An 18,726-nucleotide genomic window follows, 5' to 3' on the forward strand; every position below is an offset into this window, starting at 1 on the left:
CCTCTGGGAAAAAGCAGAGCTGTTTTCATTCCTTCATAGGTCTTGAACTCTTACTTTTGGAAGGTTCCTTCTCACATTATGGCAAACATTGAATTCAGTCTGTATCTCATATCTCATACACACGCACACATCTCATTGCAGTTGACATGATCCTTTGATATGTAGCTATTTATTTAAATATTTTATTAATTTCAGTTTAGTGATGTTCTTACTTTGCTTCAGGATTCAGTTGTTTTTATAGGGCTTTGAAAAGCTTTTGAGCTTCAGACCCTGGTGCCTAATAGAGGACCATGTTTGGGGGCCACAGTGGCAGGGATCTCTGGCCGACTTAGCACTTTTAATTCCCTTAAACAGCCTCTTCCCCAGTGCCATTCAGGTCCATCCCAGCTGACTTCCCCGACTTCAGATCTTGCGGTTAGAGTTTCCGTTGCTCCCTCTCAGGAAGCCTCTAGGGTCCCTGGACCAAATGATACTTAACTTTTCTCCTGAAGTGTGGATTGCAAAGGTAGGAGCAGCCTTAGAGAATCCACACGAAAGGCTCGGTTATGCCCTTTCCCTGGGCCTGGGTGCCTGCTTGTCCTATAGTCACATAACGTCAAAGATTCTCTGCAGGTCAGTTTCTATCTCTGTGTGGATAGATAAGTACTTGGTGGTATTCACTGGGGGAAAAAAAAACAACAACAATAAAAAGAAGGTAAAAGAGAGACCTCGTTATACATAGCAGGCAGAAGCGCAGGAGAAGTGGAGAGAGTAGCACCAGATTATGAGTGAGCTTGTGGTTATGGGTTTCCTCTGTCCCAGCCACTCCCACTCTAATGTGATACTAAAAGGGAAAATAAAGTTTTAAGAAGTTGTATATTTTAATGCTTGTGTTAAGTATTTTCATGGTAGAATCAAAGTTAGAAGAAAGTTTAAGAAAGCACAAAAGACAATGTCATAAAATTAACAGAAATTTGTAAAACTGTTTCAGGATTTTAAACAAGCTGCCCTGATAAGCAAGACTAGTGTGAGCCTTTGTCAAGCCACTGCCATGTGCTATCACAGGTATGGAGTGCCATTTATGTTGATGGGAACATGCGTGGGACTATTGAATTATAATTAGAATAGAAGAAGGGGAGCAGAATGTTGTGGAAGTGACAGTACAGAAATGGGGAGAGACACAAAGAAGCCCTATAGAGAAGTGGGGACCACATCTAAGTGTGTCCTTAGCACTCTTCTACCTTCTAATGAACTGTTTCAGCCAAGGCAGCAAGTAAATTCCCTGCTTCGCCGCACTGGGGGCATCCATCTGATGATTCAAGCCCATTTACTGGGAAATTTTGACTGTGGTAATACACAGAATAGAATCATGCATAGCTTGAAATATCTAAGAATAAAATCAAGTAATTAGTTTTGTTCATGAAATGGAACTGACTTTTAAAAAAGCCTATTTCCTGGAAGGGAGGTTGATTTAGGAAAATATTGTATTTCCAAAAGAATTTTGCATGTAGAAAACATTTTGTAATCTAAAGCTAATTTAAACAATACCAGTAAATATTTACAAGATAGAATAAAAATCTACAAAAAAATACTACTTAAAACATTATTACCTGTTTCTGGTATTAATAAAAATAAATAAGTGTAGAAGGGGAGAAAAGAACAGTGACATAAGGCTAAGATACAGAAGCAGATCAGTTTAAAATTTACTCTGAGATAATAGTAGAGTACAGTGACTGATTTTTCTAACTGTAATACTTACATTGCTACATATACATTTTACATCTAAAAATTGCTTTCTGGACATTTTGCTTTTAAAAGCATGGAAACTCAGCACATGAATATTTCAATGTCGAATGTATTTGCCTAAGAAATAGTTCACACGTTATTTTTCTCGAGAGAAACAGTAACAGTTAATTGGATGAGGAAATTAGGGTAGTAGACTAGGCTGTGCAAATATCCAATTTAGACAATAGAACATGATTTGAATTATTTAAGAAAATTGACATTCTTTCCCCCTTTTTAGGACATAGGTGGTACAGCTACATTTCCCTGTAAGAGTTAGATTTTTAAAATAGGAACATAGTATAATACCTAGAACTTGTGAAGGTGTTTTTGTTTAAAAGGCCTAAACTGGTTTCAGACCTTTAATTTTATACAGACAGCAAAACATAGTCACACCATTGTCTATTCTAATCCAGTAACCTTTGTAGGATCCGTCTCTTTAAGTAACTGTCATTCTTAAAAAGCGGCAGAATAACGAGGACTGGTGTGTTTGTTTTGGTGGGTGAGCCCAGACCGAAAACGTCCGAGGTCACTGAATTCTCTTAAAACTAAGAACAGACTCCAGAATTTTCCTCAACCTCGTTCCTGTATTTTGCAACTATTAGATTCAGTAAATTCCTCCATGTGTCGTTTCCCGATCTCTTTTATGAAATGTAATCACTGGGTATATATGGTGGAGCCTCCTTAAGCTGATACTGCTTTGCAATTCCAAATAACCAACTTTCATCAGCCGGCTAGAATCTCTATTGTCCTTTAATAAAAGTAGAATTTAAATAGACAGTAAAGCTCCGATAACTCACAGTCCCAATTCCATGTACTTCGAGTTTCAACAGTTTCACTGAATTTAACCATAAGGAGTGTTTAGTGACTGGCTGTATTTATTTCAGGAGAAATATTTGTGCTTTTCAAGGTGAGCTGTAACACACTTATTACTACAGCAGCATGGTTAATAAATATTGAGGTTCACTATTGGCGTCTCATAGTGGAGAAGGTAAAATTTGTCCCATTTTGAAAATTTTTAAAAAAGGAATACATCTCTAAATTTTAGGGCTTTGATCTTTGAACTCGTGGGGCTTCAGACTTTTCAAGTATGCCTTTGTATCTCTCTGGCTCTCACTCTTGTGGTTGCTAGGAGACAACATTCCTTAGGCTGAATATCCTACTTGTCGCCCCATTTGGTCACTAAGAGTGTTATGGTAGAGTTAATTTTTAGATCTCTTTGAGAAAACCACCTTTAGATTAAAAAAAAATTCACAGGAGAGCCTGATGGCTCAGAGTTACATATTCTGTCCACTTTTTATTTGAGCACATTTATTTTATTATTCTTATCTTTGCATAAAGTATTTTTGGACCTTTGGCTCTGCAAGCCACATTCTTTAGTTTTGGGAGGTATTTATGATTTATTTGTACAGCAGTAGGGCACATCTGGTCGCGTATGTGATTAATTTGGACAACGTGGTGGGCCTCAGTGTCTGTGGCCTGTGGCCTGTGAGCTCAGCACACGATCCTTAGTTAAACCGACATGGTAGTGAGAGTCATGCACCTTCTGTCAGCAATCATGTTCTTTTAGATTTATACAAACACTTTTTATATTATAAAAGTTAATTTAATATACTTTCATGTTTGTGATGATTGATGTTTACCAATTTATGTGCCAGCGAACATGTATCCTGATACAAGGGAGATACTCAGCCACGTTTCTCCATCGTCTAACTGCAGGTTATTTAACAAGAGCTTCGATCTACAGGATACTGTGTGATACGCACATCTTCAGAAAAATGAAGTTGCTGTTTCTATAGTGGTATCTGAGTTTTGTTTTGTTTTGTTTTTTCCTAATGGTGCTGGGGGCTGAGGAGTCTCTGGTTTGCCTCTGTCATCTCCTGTGGACTTGATTTTTAGTTATCATCAGCTTTGAAGAGCTTGCTAGGTGCCATTCAAGGTCCCTTTCCAGCTTAAAGGTTTAATGATTATTTACTTAGTCTGAGCAGACTAGATGTTCATTAAACATTAGTGCTGATAACTAGATAAGCATAGAAAAATAACTTCAATTTATTGCCTCATTTTTTTTTCTTTTTAAATTGGTTAGTCTATATAAAGAGTGAGATTATGTTTTATAAACCATATATTGGCATAGGATTTTAAATCTCCCTCTGGGTAAGTAGGGAGCAATGTGTACAGTGCAATTTGGATGTCAGAAACATTTCAGTGATTTATGGGGGGTTACCTTGGAAATTTCAGTTTACATGGTCACCATAGGTATGCATCATAAGTAAATAGTTCATTACCCTTAGGTAGAAATACTGAGCATAAAAGAACCTATCAACTAAATGCAGCTTGTACAAAAATTACTTCTGTGTAATTATCCTCGATAAAGCATTTATTATCTATGCTAGAATTCTTTCTGTAATATAGTGAGAAAGCAACCACAGGCATTGCGACCTTATATTCAGTGAACTTTTACTTCTTAAATAGTGCCAGTTACCAGAAAAGAGGAGCGCAATCTCACTGTAAACTACCCGAGGGAACTGAACCTGTTTGCTTAGTGAGAATCCACAGAGTGAGCTCAGAAGACACCCATTGGCTCATATACATGGATGTTAACCTTCATTGGAAGCCAAGTTTCCTGGTGCTTCACTTAATTTTTTTCATTAATTTTCATTAAAAAATTGAATCACATTACGAGCAATTGAATTGCTTTCTTGGTTTCAAGCTGAATTCTTTCTCAGACCCTCTGAATACATCAAGGAGAAGGTCTCAGCTAAGAGTTAGCCTGTAACATCTTTCCAACACTTTGTAATAGACAGTGCAGGTCTCAGGTTTAGCTTTCTGTAGACTATGGTATCCAACTCTAATATTTCTTTATTTTTTGGTTGCCTTCTATTTATGGCATGAGATAATTGATTTTGTATTTGTGGTATCAAAATTAAGTTTTTTTAAAAAATAGATTTAGTATGCAAAAATGTGATTTGACTTAAAGATACTCAGTAAATGACAGTGTAGGTGGAACGTAGGGCAGCTGTGTGCAGGAGGGGCTGAAGTTTGGGAAGCAGTATTTTGAGAGATACTGCTGAGTAATATCTAGGAGATGGTAGTTTCTAGAGCAGTTACCCTGGGTTCCATGCATTTTTACCTGGAAAGCTAGCAAAGTTTAGTGATGCATCTTGTTAAATTTTGAAACCTTTTTGAGAAATAATGAAAAGATTGGAAGGAAGATAATAGTCTTTATTGGGTGAGGGTTTCTGTGCCAAGGGTTTTCACATGCTGTCGTTTGATCCTCCTAACAACCTTGAAAAATTGGTGGTAATTTGTATATTCAGCTTAGGTTTGAACTCTAAGCCTTTCTTCTGACTGCACTGTTGGGATATCAGCTCCCTGGCTCTCGTGCACCAACTACAAGTATGATAAAGGTGAAGAATGTGGGTAGAGATGACTGTGTGGGAAAGTGTGGATTTTGGAGTCTGCTCACCTAAGTCTGAATTCCAGATATTTGCTCTGTGCAACCTTAGCATGCTATTTACTATGTTACTTACTTTGTGCAAACTTTTCTGAGCTTTGATATTCTTTTACTCTATAAAATATGGAAAATTATAACAAGCTTACAGAATTGTTGGCAGGATTAAGTAAAACTGCATATGTAAAGGACTTAGCACAGTACCTGGTAAGTAAGCAGTTACTCAAAGTTAGCGCCTTCATTCTATTTTTAAAAAAATTCTAGACTCTCCATATTAATTGAGATTACATATAATTATTAGATATGCATTTTAAATGGAAAAGTGATTTTATATACCCATGAACAAATATTTGATTCCTTCAACAGCCGCCACCTCACCACAAGAGACTAATTAGGGAAGCTAGAGAGACAGAGTTGTCATTTAGTCACATATTAATTAACATTAATTAACAATTAGTCACAAGTTAATAAATAAAATACACTTCTTTTTCTCCCTTCCTCTCTTAGTATCTAAAGTGAAATGGGCTACCTTTGTAGAATATCTGAAGTAAGGACTCCCACGTGGGGAAAATTTAGTTCCTTTCATTATAGAGGACATATTAAATATATAACAGTAAATTTATTTTAAACAGATGTAAATAGTGTATTTTATCAGTAATAGCACATGTTTTTCTATATTGGCCACTGATAGCTGTTAAAAACAGGTTCAGGAATGCCATTCAGATTTATATAATTCTGAAAAAGAACTCTAGATTATAATCTCAGCATACTCTGCTATAAAAATGGCCCTGTCACCCATTTCCTTTACCAGTATCTTCAAAGAACCTGTCAGACTCGCATCGGTCACGTGGACTTACATACTTAGTTCCTATGACAGACAATAAAAATTAAAGCCTTTTTAAGAGACAAAGCATTTCTTTATTAAAAAGTTAATATATAGGAAAGCACTTAGATAATTCACCAGAAAACATCAATATTTTCATTTATTTTCAGAAATAAAGAGTTTGAAGAAGCTGTCAATTTCTTCACCTGGGCTCTTAAAATTGATCCGTGTTTTCTGGATGCTTACATTGGACGGGGAAATTCTTACATGGAATACGGACATGAGGAGGCCACCAGACAAGCACAGAAGGACTTTGTGAAAGCACTGCATTTTAATCCAGTGTGTACAAAAGCCAGAATTTATTTAAGCTATAATTTGCAGGTAATATTATATAACAATAGTTTGGACCATGAAAACACCTGTTGGACAAGAAAAACAATATATTTGGCCCTTCACTGATGATGGGAATACATGTTATTTCTTTGGCTGTGAGCACTTCACCTTTCCCTTGTTAGTATCCAGCGGAGCAGTGGGAAGCAGGGGATTAACGAGTTACAGAGAGCCTGCCTGGGCAGCATACCCTGGGACCTGGTGTGCTAGTGAGATGCCAGTCTTCTGAACTTGTGTTTCCTTAAGCCTGCACCCCTTTCTACCTCACCCCATTAAACCTACCACACTTACAGATAACTTTTAAAATTTGCCTGATGAATTTCACAAAAGAGCCTGGCTCAGTTTTGTCTCACTAGCTTATACCTGGGCTCCATAGATTTTGTCCTGTTGAATTAGTGAAAAGCTAAAAGGATAAACAATGCATGAAAGTTTTGAAGTGGACTCCAGCCATGCCTGGGTCAGACAAACCTCTATATAGGGACTTCTGAATTCTCTAGGAAATACTCTGACATCATCCTATTAACGGTGCCCCTCTCCTGACCTTTTTTCTTTTTTTCTAGTTGGTGCTAAGGTTGGTAGATTTGCATGCATTTTTCATGGAATGTGTATAGTGATCCTAAAATTCCAGATGCTGGTACAGTTTATCAGATAGGTTTTACACCATTAGCTTATCCATTTACTTATTCAACACGTTTACTTTATTGTATATTATGTATAACTGGAGATTCAATGCCAAGCAAGTAAATGATTCCTGCCTGTGTGTGCAGAGCTCAATGTAAATTTTGTGGTGATTGTCAGAACCATTGGGTGTTTCCCATGGTGGTTGTGACTTTATGTTGTCCAAGATTGATATGAGATGACTCTGACAATTAGATTCAATTAATTAAAATTTCAGCATAATCACTCAGAGGTAATCAGTCAATTGAATGCCCCTGCAGTACAGCCTACATCCATGTTTAAAGTAGTTTAGATTTAGCACAATATAAATATACCCTTACTAAAGGCTTTATTTGATTTAAGTTAGAATCATAAACATTTGTCATGTTATGGACAATTTCCTACTTTGTGTAAATGGAAAATTATTTTAGGCCCAAGGAAAATTCCAGAAAGCTTGGAACCACTTTACCATTGCCATAGACATTGATCCAAAGAGCTGCCTAGCCTATGAAGGAAGAGCTGTAGTCTGTCTCCAGATGGGTGATAATTTCGCCGCAATTCAGGATATAAACGCTGCCATAAAGGTAAAAATCCACCTAGATTACATTATAATTAGCATAAATTAACATCATCAATGAATAGGATTAAGTAAGAAGTTTTCTGTTGCTTTTTCAAAGTGACTTATAGAGAAAACAGTATTTGTTTTGTTTTTTTAATAACCTAAATGTATTTAAAATTCAAAAAACAAATTCCTAATAAGTGTTTGATTCCTCTCACTAAATGCAAATGTATAGTTTCATGGGACATCAATATTATTTTGTAATAAAAAATGAATGCAAAAAATGAAATAACGTTCCGGGTTCGAAGGAACTAAAGAAAGAATAGTGTAAATCCTCAGCTTCTTCTGCAGTGAAACGGCAAGTGAAAATCTCAGGTTTTCTATGCAGTGATAAAAAAATCTTCCTTTTTCTTCTAGACTTTCTATTCATTTTTTTATAGATTGGGTAGATGTAATTTTTGAGATGGGGAAGTGGGAAGAACTGAAAGATAATTGCTACTACACAGGAAAAATAAACATGTTAACTATATAATTTCTTTTCCAGCTTAACAAAGCTAAACACACAAGCTTTTTCCTTGCATCTATTCTTTGCAAAGGAGCTGAGTCAAACACTAAGATTATTTGTTTTATTGCAACCAAATCAACAAAATGTTGACACTGAACCAACTTCATACCAAGTCCTTTCTCAAAATGTTTGCTCTAATGGAATTTCACCTGCACTATAAAATTACTAGTTTCCCACAAGCAGATTTCATAACCTTCATTTTTTCAGACATGAAATTGGAGATAAGTACTATTCCCAGATGCTAAATACTCATACTGTTATATTGCAGATCAATACTACAGCGGAATTCATAACAAATCGGGGTGTGATTCATGAGTTTATGGGACAACAACAGAACGCAATGAGAGACTATCAAGCAGCAATTTCTCTAAACCCCACATACTCGCTGGCTTACTTTAATGCAGGAAATATCTACTTTCACCACAGACAGTTTTCCCAGGTAATGTGAGTTTTTCTTGACATTTTCTTTTTGACGCTGAATGCTTTCTTTGTCATATATAGTTTCAAAATTCAGGCTTTACATCTCAGGCTAATCATTCGTTAGTTCTTTTCAAAAAAGTTCTCTTTCATAAGAATGTCAATCAATTATTTATTAAGTGTTTACACCTCTGTGGGTTTCAGTCACATGAGCACTTCACTGGGAGTGAGGAGATAGATATGTGTGTTAGTTCTGGTTTTGACAACTTAATGTTTTTTGGACCTCGATTTATAATGTCTGAAATGGAAGTGTTGGGTTATTAGATGATATTTTTTATATTTTGAATTTATTTTATTGGAACTGTAATGCATTTACATGATTCAAGTTCAACTTTAATTTTTGTGTTTTCTAATCTGTATTCACTCTTTTGTTCTTTGTCTTCAATTTTATTTTGTTCTTTGTCTTTTTCAGTCAGAAGCGTAATTCATTTACTGTCATGCTTTCTTTTACATTGTGATAAGTTGTTAAGGTTATGCCTTTTCTCCAAGTACTGTATTCAGCAGTATTCCTATGTGTTTAGGTCTTTAATGTTTTAATTTTTGTTTTTCCCAAGTGTTGCACTTGAAATTTTATTTCCCTTTTGACTAAGGAGTAGTGATCAACATCTAATTTAGTCTCATATACATGTTATTATATCGGTGTTAACATATGTGTGTAACTATAAGAGGTTACTTGAGTAGATTCTATAGGAAAGAACGGGTTTAAGGAGCAAGCCCAGGGGCAACACCAGTGTTCAGAAGTGAAGCAGAGAGGAGATGCCAGCGTGTAGAGTGAGAAGGAAGGATCCAGCCAGGATGGTGGGAAGAGAAGCAGGAGAGCATGGTATCACCTGAAGGATAAAGTGCTTTAAGAAGGGAAACGTGTCCTGTGTCAAGTGCTGCTGAGACATCAAGGAAGACGAGGATGGAGAGAGTCAGCAGTGACTTTGGCAGGAACGTTGTCGGAGTAGCAGTGGAAGCAGAGCCTGGAATGGAAGAGTTGTGGAGGAAATGTGAGGTGAAGAATTAGAGACAATGGAACTAGTTCAAGAAATTCTTCTGTGAAGAGAAGTAGTAAAATGGGGGTGATAGCCAAAGTGGAGTAAGAAGGTCTTATTCTTAATTTTTTTAAATATGAGGGAAAGTGGCTCATGTCCCGATGTTAATGAAAGGATCAGGTAGAAAGGGAGAAATTGCCGGTGCTGGAGAGAGGGGGAGGGCAGAGTCGGGGCACAGCTGGATTTTGATAGTAGGCACATTTCTGTTTACTGATGATATTTTCTCCGTGGAATAGGAGTACCGGTTACTAGTTAAGAGTTAAGGTGGACCGATAAAAAGGGGGACAGCATGGCTGGGAGTTCTGAGGAGAAAAGAGAAAATGTGAAATAATTGTTGTAGCAAGTGGTAGGGCGAACCTGCAAGGGGGGTGCAGTTGGATTACCAGACAACTTGAAGTTCTCATTTGAGGTTTGTGGTCAAATTTCAAGTGAGACCTTGACCCTACACTGCTTTGTGTATAATTCTTCTCACACAGATTCAGTATGGCTCTGTTGTTTCCATGCGTCAATCTCTTATCTTCTCACTCCAATTGGATTATAAACTCATCAGCGTGAGGGATCACTCTCCTTCCTCTCCTCCCTTCACTTCCTCACTCAGAAAGCCCACCTACACCCACAGCTTCTACTCCATGTCAGCCTGCGCCTTTCTTCTGAACTCCTAGCCCATATGTATCACCAGTTGCTATAACAGTATACTTTACAAGTGCGTTAGAGCCCAAACTGAATTAATCTCTGTCTCCTACCCCAAACCATCTCTTCTTCGTATAAACCCCGTCTCAATTCAGGACGTCGTCTTCCACAGTCGCCTGAGTGGAAGCGTCAGCACCAGCCATAACTCTCTCTTCCCCAACTTCTTCATCTAATCAGTCATGTCATCTTGTCTGTTTTGGTTCTTAGTTTTTTCTCACATCTGTCCTTTCCATTCTGTTTCTACTGCCATTGCCTTGGTGTAGCTCTTATTCTTTCCTGCATTAGATCAGTTAGCTTGCTGACCCCAGTGATGAGGCTGCTTGACATCGGTGCCGGCTGCTGGCTGGATGCTGGAACAGAGAGTTATCCGAGGTCTAATTCTGTAAGGCGTGAATGAGGCTGTTGTAGCTCAGACCTCAGTGGACAGCTGGGAGGCTAGTGTTTTCCCAGGCTGACAGGCCAAGGTCGATTGCCTTAAACCACTCAGGCTCAGACCACTCTCTGGCTGCGTCTTAGCAATGTTTCTCTGCATTGGAGAGTTAGCTAATGCGATGAAGACAAACACAATGCCCAGAGCAATTTTCTGTTTCCAAAAATGTTTAAGGTCCATATGAGAGGGAACCTTCATGTTTTAAACTCAGTTGTCCTTAATAACTCTATGAGCATCACATATCAAACTATTTAGGTTAGATCTAAAGTGTAGTATGGCTCCATTTTCCGCAAACTGGGGACATAGCTGGCCAAATATTTGATCTAAAACGTATTCCATCCTCTGTTTTGATATACTGGATACCTGGGCTTTGCACTCCCTTCAGAGACAGGCAGACTTTGACGGCAGTATTTCAGCTATTTTGCTATGCTGCAGGCCTCTCCGTGGAGAAAATTCTCCTAGTTCCTGTGCACCCTCCCCTGGCCTCTGTTTCTGACTATACGGAAAGATTTAGGACCAGGGGGAAGGGCCCCTCCACAGGTCAGATAATCCCTAGAGGGTTAAAACATGTATGTGTTCTGGCTTCTTTTATGGTTGGTTAGTGACTTAATGATCTTAAAGCACATTTGGATGAGCTTCACGCATCATGAAGTGCAGGTGATTTAGAGTAGCTGGATCTGCTTTCTCGGTAATCACACATATGAAGGCACTAGACTAGTTGCTGAATCAAGGCCATCCATTGTGGTAGGTGCCCTTGGCCTCTGATTACTTCATAGTTAATGCTCCTGTTCTTCAAGTAACCCCGTTACATCTACGGGCTTTCATTTTCTAGGTAATACATTTTCAAAGCTGTAATAGAAAGTTACATTGTTCAAAGTTAGGCATACTGTTGTGTTTTACTGAGTTCAGTCATTTTACCTGAGGGAGGCCTTTGCTTCTACGTGATTGAAGTCATGCTTTGGTGATGTAGAATTGTGTAGCCTTTACTGGTCATTTATTGATGAATTAAGATGAAACTTAAAATTACTTTTTGAGGGAAGTCTTGGCCCTGCTTCAAGTCATTCCCTTGCCTCATTTATAATGACCTTGAGTCCAGCCTCCTGTTCAGGAGTGAATTCTCTTTAAGCTCTTTGCAGAGGGATGTCTATTCTGCTGCCATCTCAAAAGATCCTTAAACTGCACTTAACTACAGCATAGAACTCCCGTCCTGGGATGAGATGGGTTACCCAATCTTGATCTAATAGCCTCTCAAAAGTCACAGGCAGCAAAATTCATGGAGTATTGCCCGAGGGCTGTGATATCTCTCCATTTGTAGACACTGGCCAAAAAAAAAAAAATGCTATGTCAATAATAACTGACTAAGTCCTTACTGTATTCTGCAAATTGTTCTCAGTAATTTACTTATTAGCTCACTTAATCCTCATAGCAACACTGAAAGTCAAGTTCTATTTGTTGCCTCCATTTTACAGATGAGAAAAATTGAGGCAAAGAGAGCTTTAGTTACTCACCCAAGTGAGTAATATCTCATAGAGATAATAAATGGTAGAGCCCAAATTTGAACCTAGAAATCTGTCTCCGGCATCTGAGCCCCTGGCCACCGTGCTATCAGTGTTTCATTTCACCCACAATGGAAGTTAAGTGAACTGAGGACAAATCCCTGGAAAATGCAGACAAAAATAGCTGAGTAAAGAAGACTGATTGAAAATGATCAGTGAGGTAGGAGAAAAACCTGGGAGACACCCTGTCTCAAAGACAGAGAGTGTTTTAAGAACGAAGGAGAGACCAAGACTGTTCATGCCACAGAAATGCCATGGAAGAAAAGGGCTAGAAAATGTCTACGGGGCTGGAGGATGCCTTCAACTTTGGCAAAAGCAGACCTCACAGAATAGGGGGAGGTAGATAGAGGCCAGTCTGTGGTGTTTGGGGGAAAAATTGAATGGTAAAGAATTAGAGACCGCAAGCTGTAATGTTAAAAATGACCTTCCCTTTAGGGTAGGTTTTAAAGTGGGAGCCAAATTTTCGTTCATCATAGAGTCAGAGATGAGATTTCCAGCTTGAGTGGTAGGATGTCTAATCAGCATCTCAGGCTATTTGTGGTGAAGGTCCAGTTTCTACAAATTTTCCAACTTACTGTTAATCAAGGCCCTAACACCAGTTCATGGACCACACTTTGAAGGGTCCCTTCCCGCTTGATGGTGAGTTGTGAATCATCTAGAGTCTTTGATCTTCTTGACAAGCTGATTTTTATCTTCTGTCTTCCTTCCTTATAGCTATTCATAATATGACTGAGTTTTTAATCCCTTCTGGTATGGTTTAGAACCTTACTGTCAAAATTTGCTTCTCTCTTTAGCCCTTAAATTCTCTGCTTTTATATGAAAAATATTAATTTTCTAACTTATATTTTATTTTCTTGTTGCGAACTTCTTTTCTAACCTATATTTTACCTTTCTCTAGTGCTGTACAGGGAAGTGGGATTTTTGTGTTTGTTGGGCTGGGAGTTGGGGCTGGGTTATGGAACACTTCACCTTAGCAGAGAGGAGTATTTTATTACTGACATTGTCTAGAACTGCTGACACATGGTGATAACAAAAAGTAGATCCAACTTTTGGTTGATTTTATGATTATCTTTTACATCCTCTACAAACATGGCACCTCTTTATCACCTGTATCTGGGATGAAATTCTTTTACTATCTCCCTGGTATGCCGCTGGCCTTAGTTTTATATTAAGAGTAAAAGTGCTTCAGATTGCTGTATAGCTGCCAATTAAAATATATTCAAATCATCATTATCTTCACATTTTATAGGCTAGTGACTACTTCTCAGAGGCTTTAAAGTTTGATCCAGAAAATGAATGTGCTACCATGAATCGAGCTATTGCAAATACAATATTAAAAAAATATGAAGAAGCAAAAGAAGATTTTGCATGTGTAGTTGAAAGCTGTCCATTTTGGGCTGCAGTATATTTTAACAGAGCGTACTTCTACTGCTGTTTAAAGCAATATGAACTAGCTGAAGAAGACCTAAGTAAAGGTATATTTTTTGTAATTTTTTTGAGTTAGATCACAGTGGTTGATACGTGTTTTCAGATGACAAAAGAAGAAAATTGTAAGGTCTTTTTGCCTAGATAAACCCTACATTAAAATTAATGATTTTAAATATCATATCTCTAATGTAATCAATATAAGTTCCTTTATGTAATAACTTACAGTATTAGTAAACTAATACAGATTAGATATAGATATAGATATAGAAAAATAAGATATAGAAAATTATTAGGAAAACTATATGTAAACATTGCCAGCCTTCCAAAAAAAGATATTGTACTGTGTTTCCCCAAGTTAATTTTCTTAGAAAGATTCAATATTTTAAATTTAACTAAATTAGGTATATATGAAGAAAAATATTTTCAAATAGGTAATATTCTTATATTATTAAAATTTTATTTTAAAAAGAGATTCTTTTTGAGTGCTCGTATAAAAATGTCTTGAATTTTTTTTTTTCATTTACAGCTCTGTCTTTGAAACCTAATGATGCTCTAGTATATAATTTTAGAGCAGAAGTTCGTGGTAAAATAGGTCTGATCGAGGAAGCTATGGCTGATTATAACCAAGCACTTGATCTTCAGGAAAATACCTCAGTGGTATGATGATATAGACTGTGGATTCTGTAACAATTTATACAGCTGTTCTACCAGAAATTGAAACGTATTTGTTGCTCTAAAAAAAACCAATTTGCATTATCTTCATCGTTGTTGTATTCATTATGTTTAGGCTTATGTAACTTTTTAATGCCTTTTAACATCTTTTTGTTATGTATTAATTATAGAACTTTTGGATCATTTTCTGCAGATTCGGAACAACGGAATAACTGAATTGCTTCATAGGGTGCAGAATTTAAATGGGAATGTTTCTTAAGGGAAATATTAACACTTAGGATATTTTCTTTAAAGTCAGGTAATTCATTTAAAAATAATACTGCATAATTGTAGAAAAAGTGACCCTTTCATCAATACCTAAATGTAAGCTAACAGTACCCAGATTTAAATAACAAAGAGCTGATGACTGTAAAGAAATTGAAATCAAGCACATTTCCTCTCTTCTCCTTTAAACAATGTTTATTACAGGTCTGTATTCTTCCTGCTAATCATATTTTTCCAACATATCAACACATTTCTCTTTTTCATGTTGCAGGACAGCACCTATAAGGATTTTGAGCATCTGCTTTCCTTGAGATCCCTCTGCCTCCTTAAAGCAAATTTGATAAATATATAGAAAATATCCGCATACCCTTCTAACTAGTGCTTCATAGAATTTGACAAGTAAAAATAAATTAAAACAGCTAAAAATTCTTAATAGACTATCTCTTGAGTGAACCAGAGAACCCCTTTCATTTATCTTTCATTATCAAACAAGGTTTCCTTGTTTGAACTCATTCAGATTTGCTTTACTCCGTTTATTTTCCTTCTTTGTTTCATTTTTCCAGTACATCTCCAGCTCCTCAGAGACCAGTTTTCACTGAGGTCAGGCATTACGGGAAAAAAAAAATCCTCTATCTACTCAGCTTCCTTTGTTTTCAGTTTGGTGTACTAGGTTTTCACAACACAAAGTTAATTGTAATTTGTAAGCCACTCTGGGGATGCTTCACATCCTTTCAGGATAATTTTCTTGGCATGGTACTTGGGTCCACATGAGGACTGAGTTATTTCAGCTGGTGAATCAGACACCTTTAATAAGCCTCTTCAGATCCTCTTGTTCTCACTGGTTTTTGGGCCTTTTAGTCCCAGCCCGGCTACAGATGAGATTCAGACTAGCCTCATGCACCGACAGACCGCCCCTCACTTTGTCACCTGCCACACATCTCTCCCCCATGACCTGGGGCATCTCTGGTAAAGCAGAGGTGTCACATGCTGTGGGATTCTCCCAGCACCACCCACATGCCCCGTGGATGTGCAGGGAACCCACGTCCCATTCAGATGAACTTTTGACGATGGAACTAGTAGGTAGGCTCTTTTCTCTTCCACCTCTTGGTGGAGGGTCCTGAGACACTCAGTTTATACAGCCTCCTGGAGGACCATCCCAGGAAATTAAGCAATCAGTTTGCAGTTACTGGCGGCCAACTCAAGACATTGTCTTGTGCTGGTGCTTTTGGCTTCCCTACTTTGCTCCCTTTTATTACTGTTCCTCCTTTTTTGGGTTTGCACTTGTTGATAAAGTCATTGCACAGAAACATTTGCCTTTGGCTCTGCTTTCTGGGGCAACCCAGGCTAAGACAATCAGTAATTTAATATTTTTTTCCTGATTACACACAAATACTTATGAGGCAGGAGTGATACAAACCAAAGGCCATGATAGCATAACGGAGCATAGTATCTAATGTGCCAAAAAGCTACATGTCCCAAAGTGCATATCCCTTGGATACCCACAGCTTCTATCTGTGCTGATCTGTCCTATCGCATGAATCTACCGTTCTCCCCTGAGGCCTTCCTCTCCGTCCACACATAGGCCAAGCCAGAGCAGGCAAAGTGTGGTGTCCTGTGCCTCCCACTCACTGTCTCTGCTTGTTACCTGTGCCTAGTAAGGTAGTAGGTATCATTAGATGAGGAAACGAGGCTCAGAAGGATCAAGTTACATGATCAGGGTCACTAGGCTAGTGAATGGTGAAGCTGAGTCAACCTCTGTTCTAGTTTAAAAGCCTCTGCTCCTCCTACTCCTTTTCACCTAGCGAGAAATAAAACAAGATAAACTCATAGTCTGTGAAACAATACTTGTCATAATGACACTAGAGCCCTCTGTCTGTCTGATGATTGTATGTGCAGAAAAAGATGTCCAGTCTTTCTCCCTTCCTTTGTACTGGCATATATGTGTATGTATTCATGTCTGTGTTTACATGTCTATGTATCCAGCCTAGCCTTAGATAAATGCGTGAGAGTAGTAAGATTATCTTGAGCTTTGAATCTGAAATACAGTCAACGGGCAATATTTTACATTTTATCTTTAATAGTACAGGCCAGCTGGGAATGACAGTAGAAGGGTCAGTATAGAAAGGCAGTAAGAAAGAGAAGAATTAGGTAACTATCATTTGTTAAAAACCTACTAAGGACCAGAGACTCAGCTGGAGGACATTTTCCTTTCATCATTATAAATTAGGTCTTATTATTCCCATTTTACAGAAGAAAACTATAAAGTACAGAAAGGTTAGATAATCAGTTTAGAGAACCCCTAGTATAATGAGGTTAATTAATGCCTTAGAATCATTGATTTCCAAAAATAACAGGCACTTTGTGACCAACCTGTAGGAGATCCCAATGTTCAACCTCTCTTTTTCTCCTCACCCATCTTTGCCTGGCTGACGTATTTTCAGGAAGAGAGTCCTTCCCCTTCCCAGGAGGGCGGCTTAGATCTTGGTGCTCTACGCTTCCACAGCACTGCTACCTACTCTTTTGGAACACCCTTCACCTATATATCCTTGTCTGATAGTTGTCTTCCCCACTAGACCAGGAACTCTGCAAGGGCACAGACTAGGTCTGTCTTGTTCACCACTGTATCGCCAGGGCTTACCACAGTTCCTGGTACACAGCAGGTGCTTCATAAATATTTGATGAATTTAGATAAATAAAATGCAGGTCTGGACATGCATAATACAGGACACTGTGACCCAACACACTAAAGATACATGTTTTACTATTCATTTCTATGCTAAAGTGAGCATCCTGAGAGATTCCAGGCAAGCCCAGAATCTTCAAAGGTCAAAGCAGTGAGAGCATGCGTCCTCAGTGCTGTTCCTGTTTAACGTTTCTTGTGAGTAGGGAGGTTCTTAGCATCCATGTAGCTTTCACAATGCCTAACTTACACACACACACACACACACACACACACACACGGCACCCTTAAAACTATAGGATGACTAACCTTAGAGAATGAATTAGGAAAGATCAAGATGTAATGAATGAGCTCAATCTGCTGTCAAAACAACTATAGGCAGTTGAAAAACAACTCTGTCAAGGTGATGAGGGTGAAATATCTGACAATCATGATGTATTAACACCTCCAGCCACTCATTGTGATTTTTATAATTGGACGATGCTATGACATAATTGAGCAGTAACCCAATCAAGTAGAGTGAATAAGAGACTATAACAAATTTTTAATTACTACTTTTTGAAAAAGAAATTTTGCAGGAGTCAAGGGAGTATGGTGTATATTGAACCTATAATGAGGGGAAGGAATGGCCAGAGTGCAAACATTTATATGCATGTTCCTGGCTCTTTCTGCCAACTGGTGCTCGGAAGAGTGGATAGGAACATTCTGATCTTTTGATTTCTTATTAGTTAGTCCCCGTAAAGTAATGGATCATACCATTGGTCATAGTTTTAATCCACTAAGCCATTAAGGCAATTCAGCTACTTCTTTTTTTTTTTCTTTTTCTGATTCTGTGCTATCTCAGAAATCTCCCAGTGATAATTTGATTTTCCGTATGTAGAACAATATTTACAGTATAATTCCACTTAATTATAAAATTCTGTATGTACAGAGTATACCTATTGTATTTCATAAAAAGGCTGAAATGATTTTTATACACCAGCCTTTAGCAGTGAGTGCCTGTGGCAAATGGGATTGCTGGTGTAGGGTTTGTTGGTAGAGGGTATGTGGGAGGTTTAACAGAAGCTCAGTTTGATTTTTTACTTTTGACATTTTTGCATTTTCTGACTGACTCATTTTTAAATCATTAAGCGTGTCGTGGTTTTATAATAAGAAAAATATTTTTAAAAGTCCTTCACCCCTTGAGTTAGTTTCTTTCAGGCAACATTTTCTATAAATGATGCACAGTGCCTTTTCCCCTGGGTGCCTGCAGTGGGCTTGCAGCTAGGACTGGCTGGCAGGCCCCC

The 18,726-nt window shown here is 37.9% G+C and overlaps 1 protein-coding gene across 1 annotated transcript in view; it reads left to right on the plus strand.

Annotated features, from left to right (window-relative positions):
• The window catches only part of TTC6 (tetratricopeptide repeat domain 6), a 146,747-nt gene extending 132,260 nt beyond the window's left edge, over positions 1–14,487 (plus strand). The window contains exons 27-32 of the mRNA XM_064486402.1: positions 971–1,044; positions 6,206–6,416; positions 7,514–7,666; positions 8,475–8,645; positions 13,646–13,871; positions 14,351–14,487. Coding sequence (XP_064342472.1) covers positions 971–1,044; positions 6,206–6,416; positions 7,514–7,666; positions 8,475–8,645; positions 13,646–13,871; positions 14,351–14,487 — 972 coding nt within the window. The remainder of the gene's footprint in view (positions 1–970; positions 1,045–6,205; positions 6,417–7,513; positions 7,667–8,474; positions 8,646–13,645; positions 13,872–14,350) is intronic.
• The last annotated feature ends 4,239 nt before the right edge of the window (positions 14,488–18,726 follow it).

The sequence above is a fragment of the Camelus dromedarius genome, chromosome 5 (genome assembly GCF_036321535.1).
Source record: "Camelus dromedarius isolate mCamDro1 chromosome 5, mCamDro1.pat, whole genome shotgun sequence".
Classification (NCBI taxonomy): Eukaryota; Metazoa; Chordata; class Mammalia; order Artiodactyla; family Camelidae; genus Camelus; species Camelus dromedarius.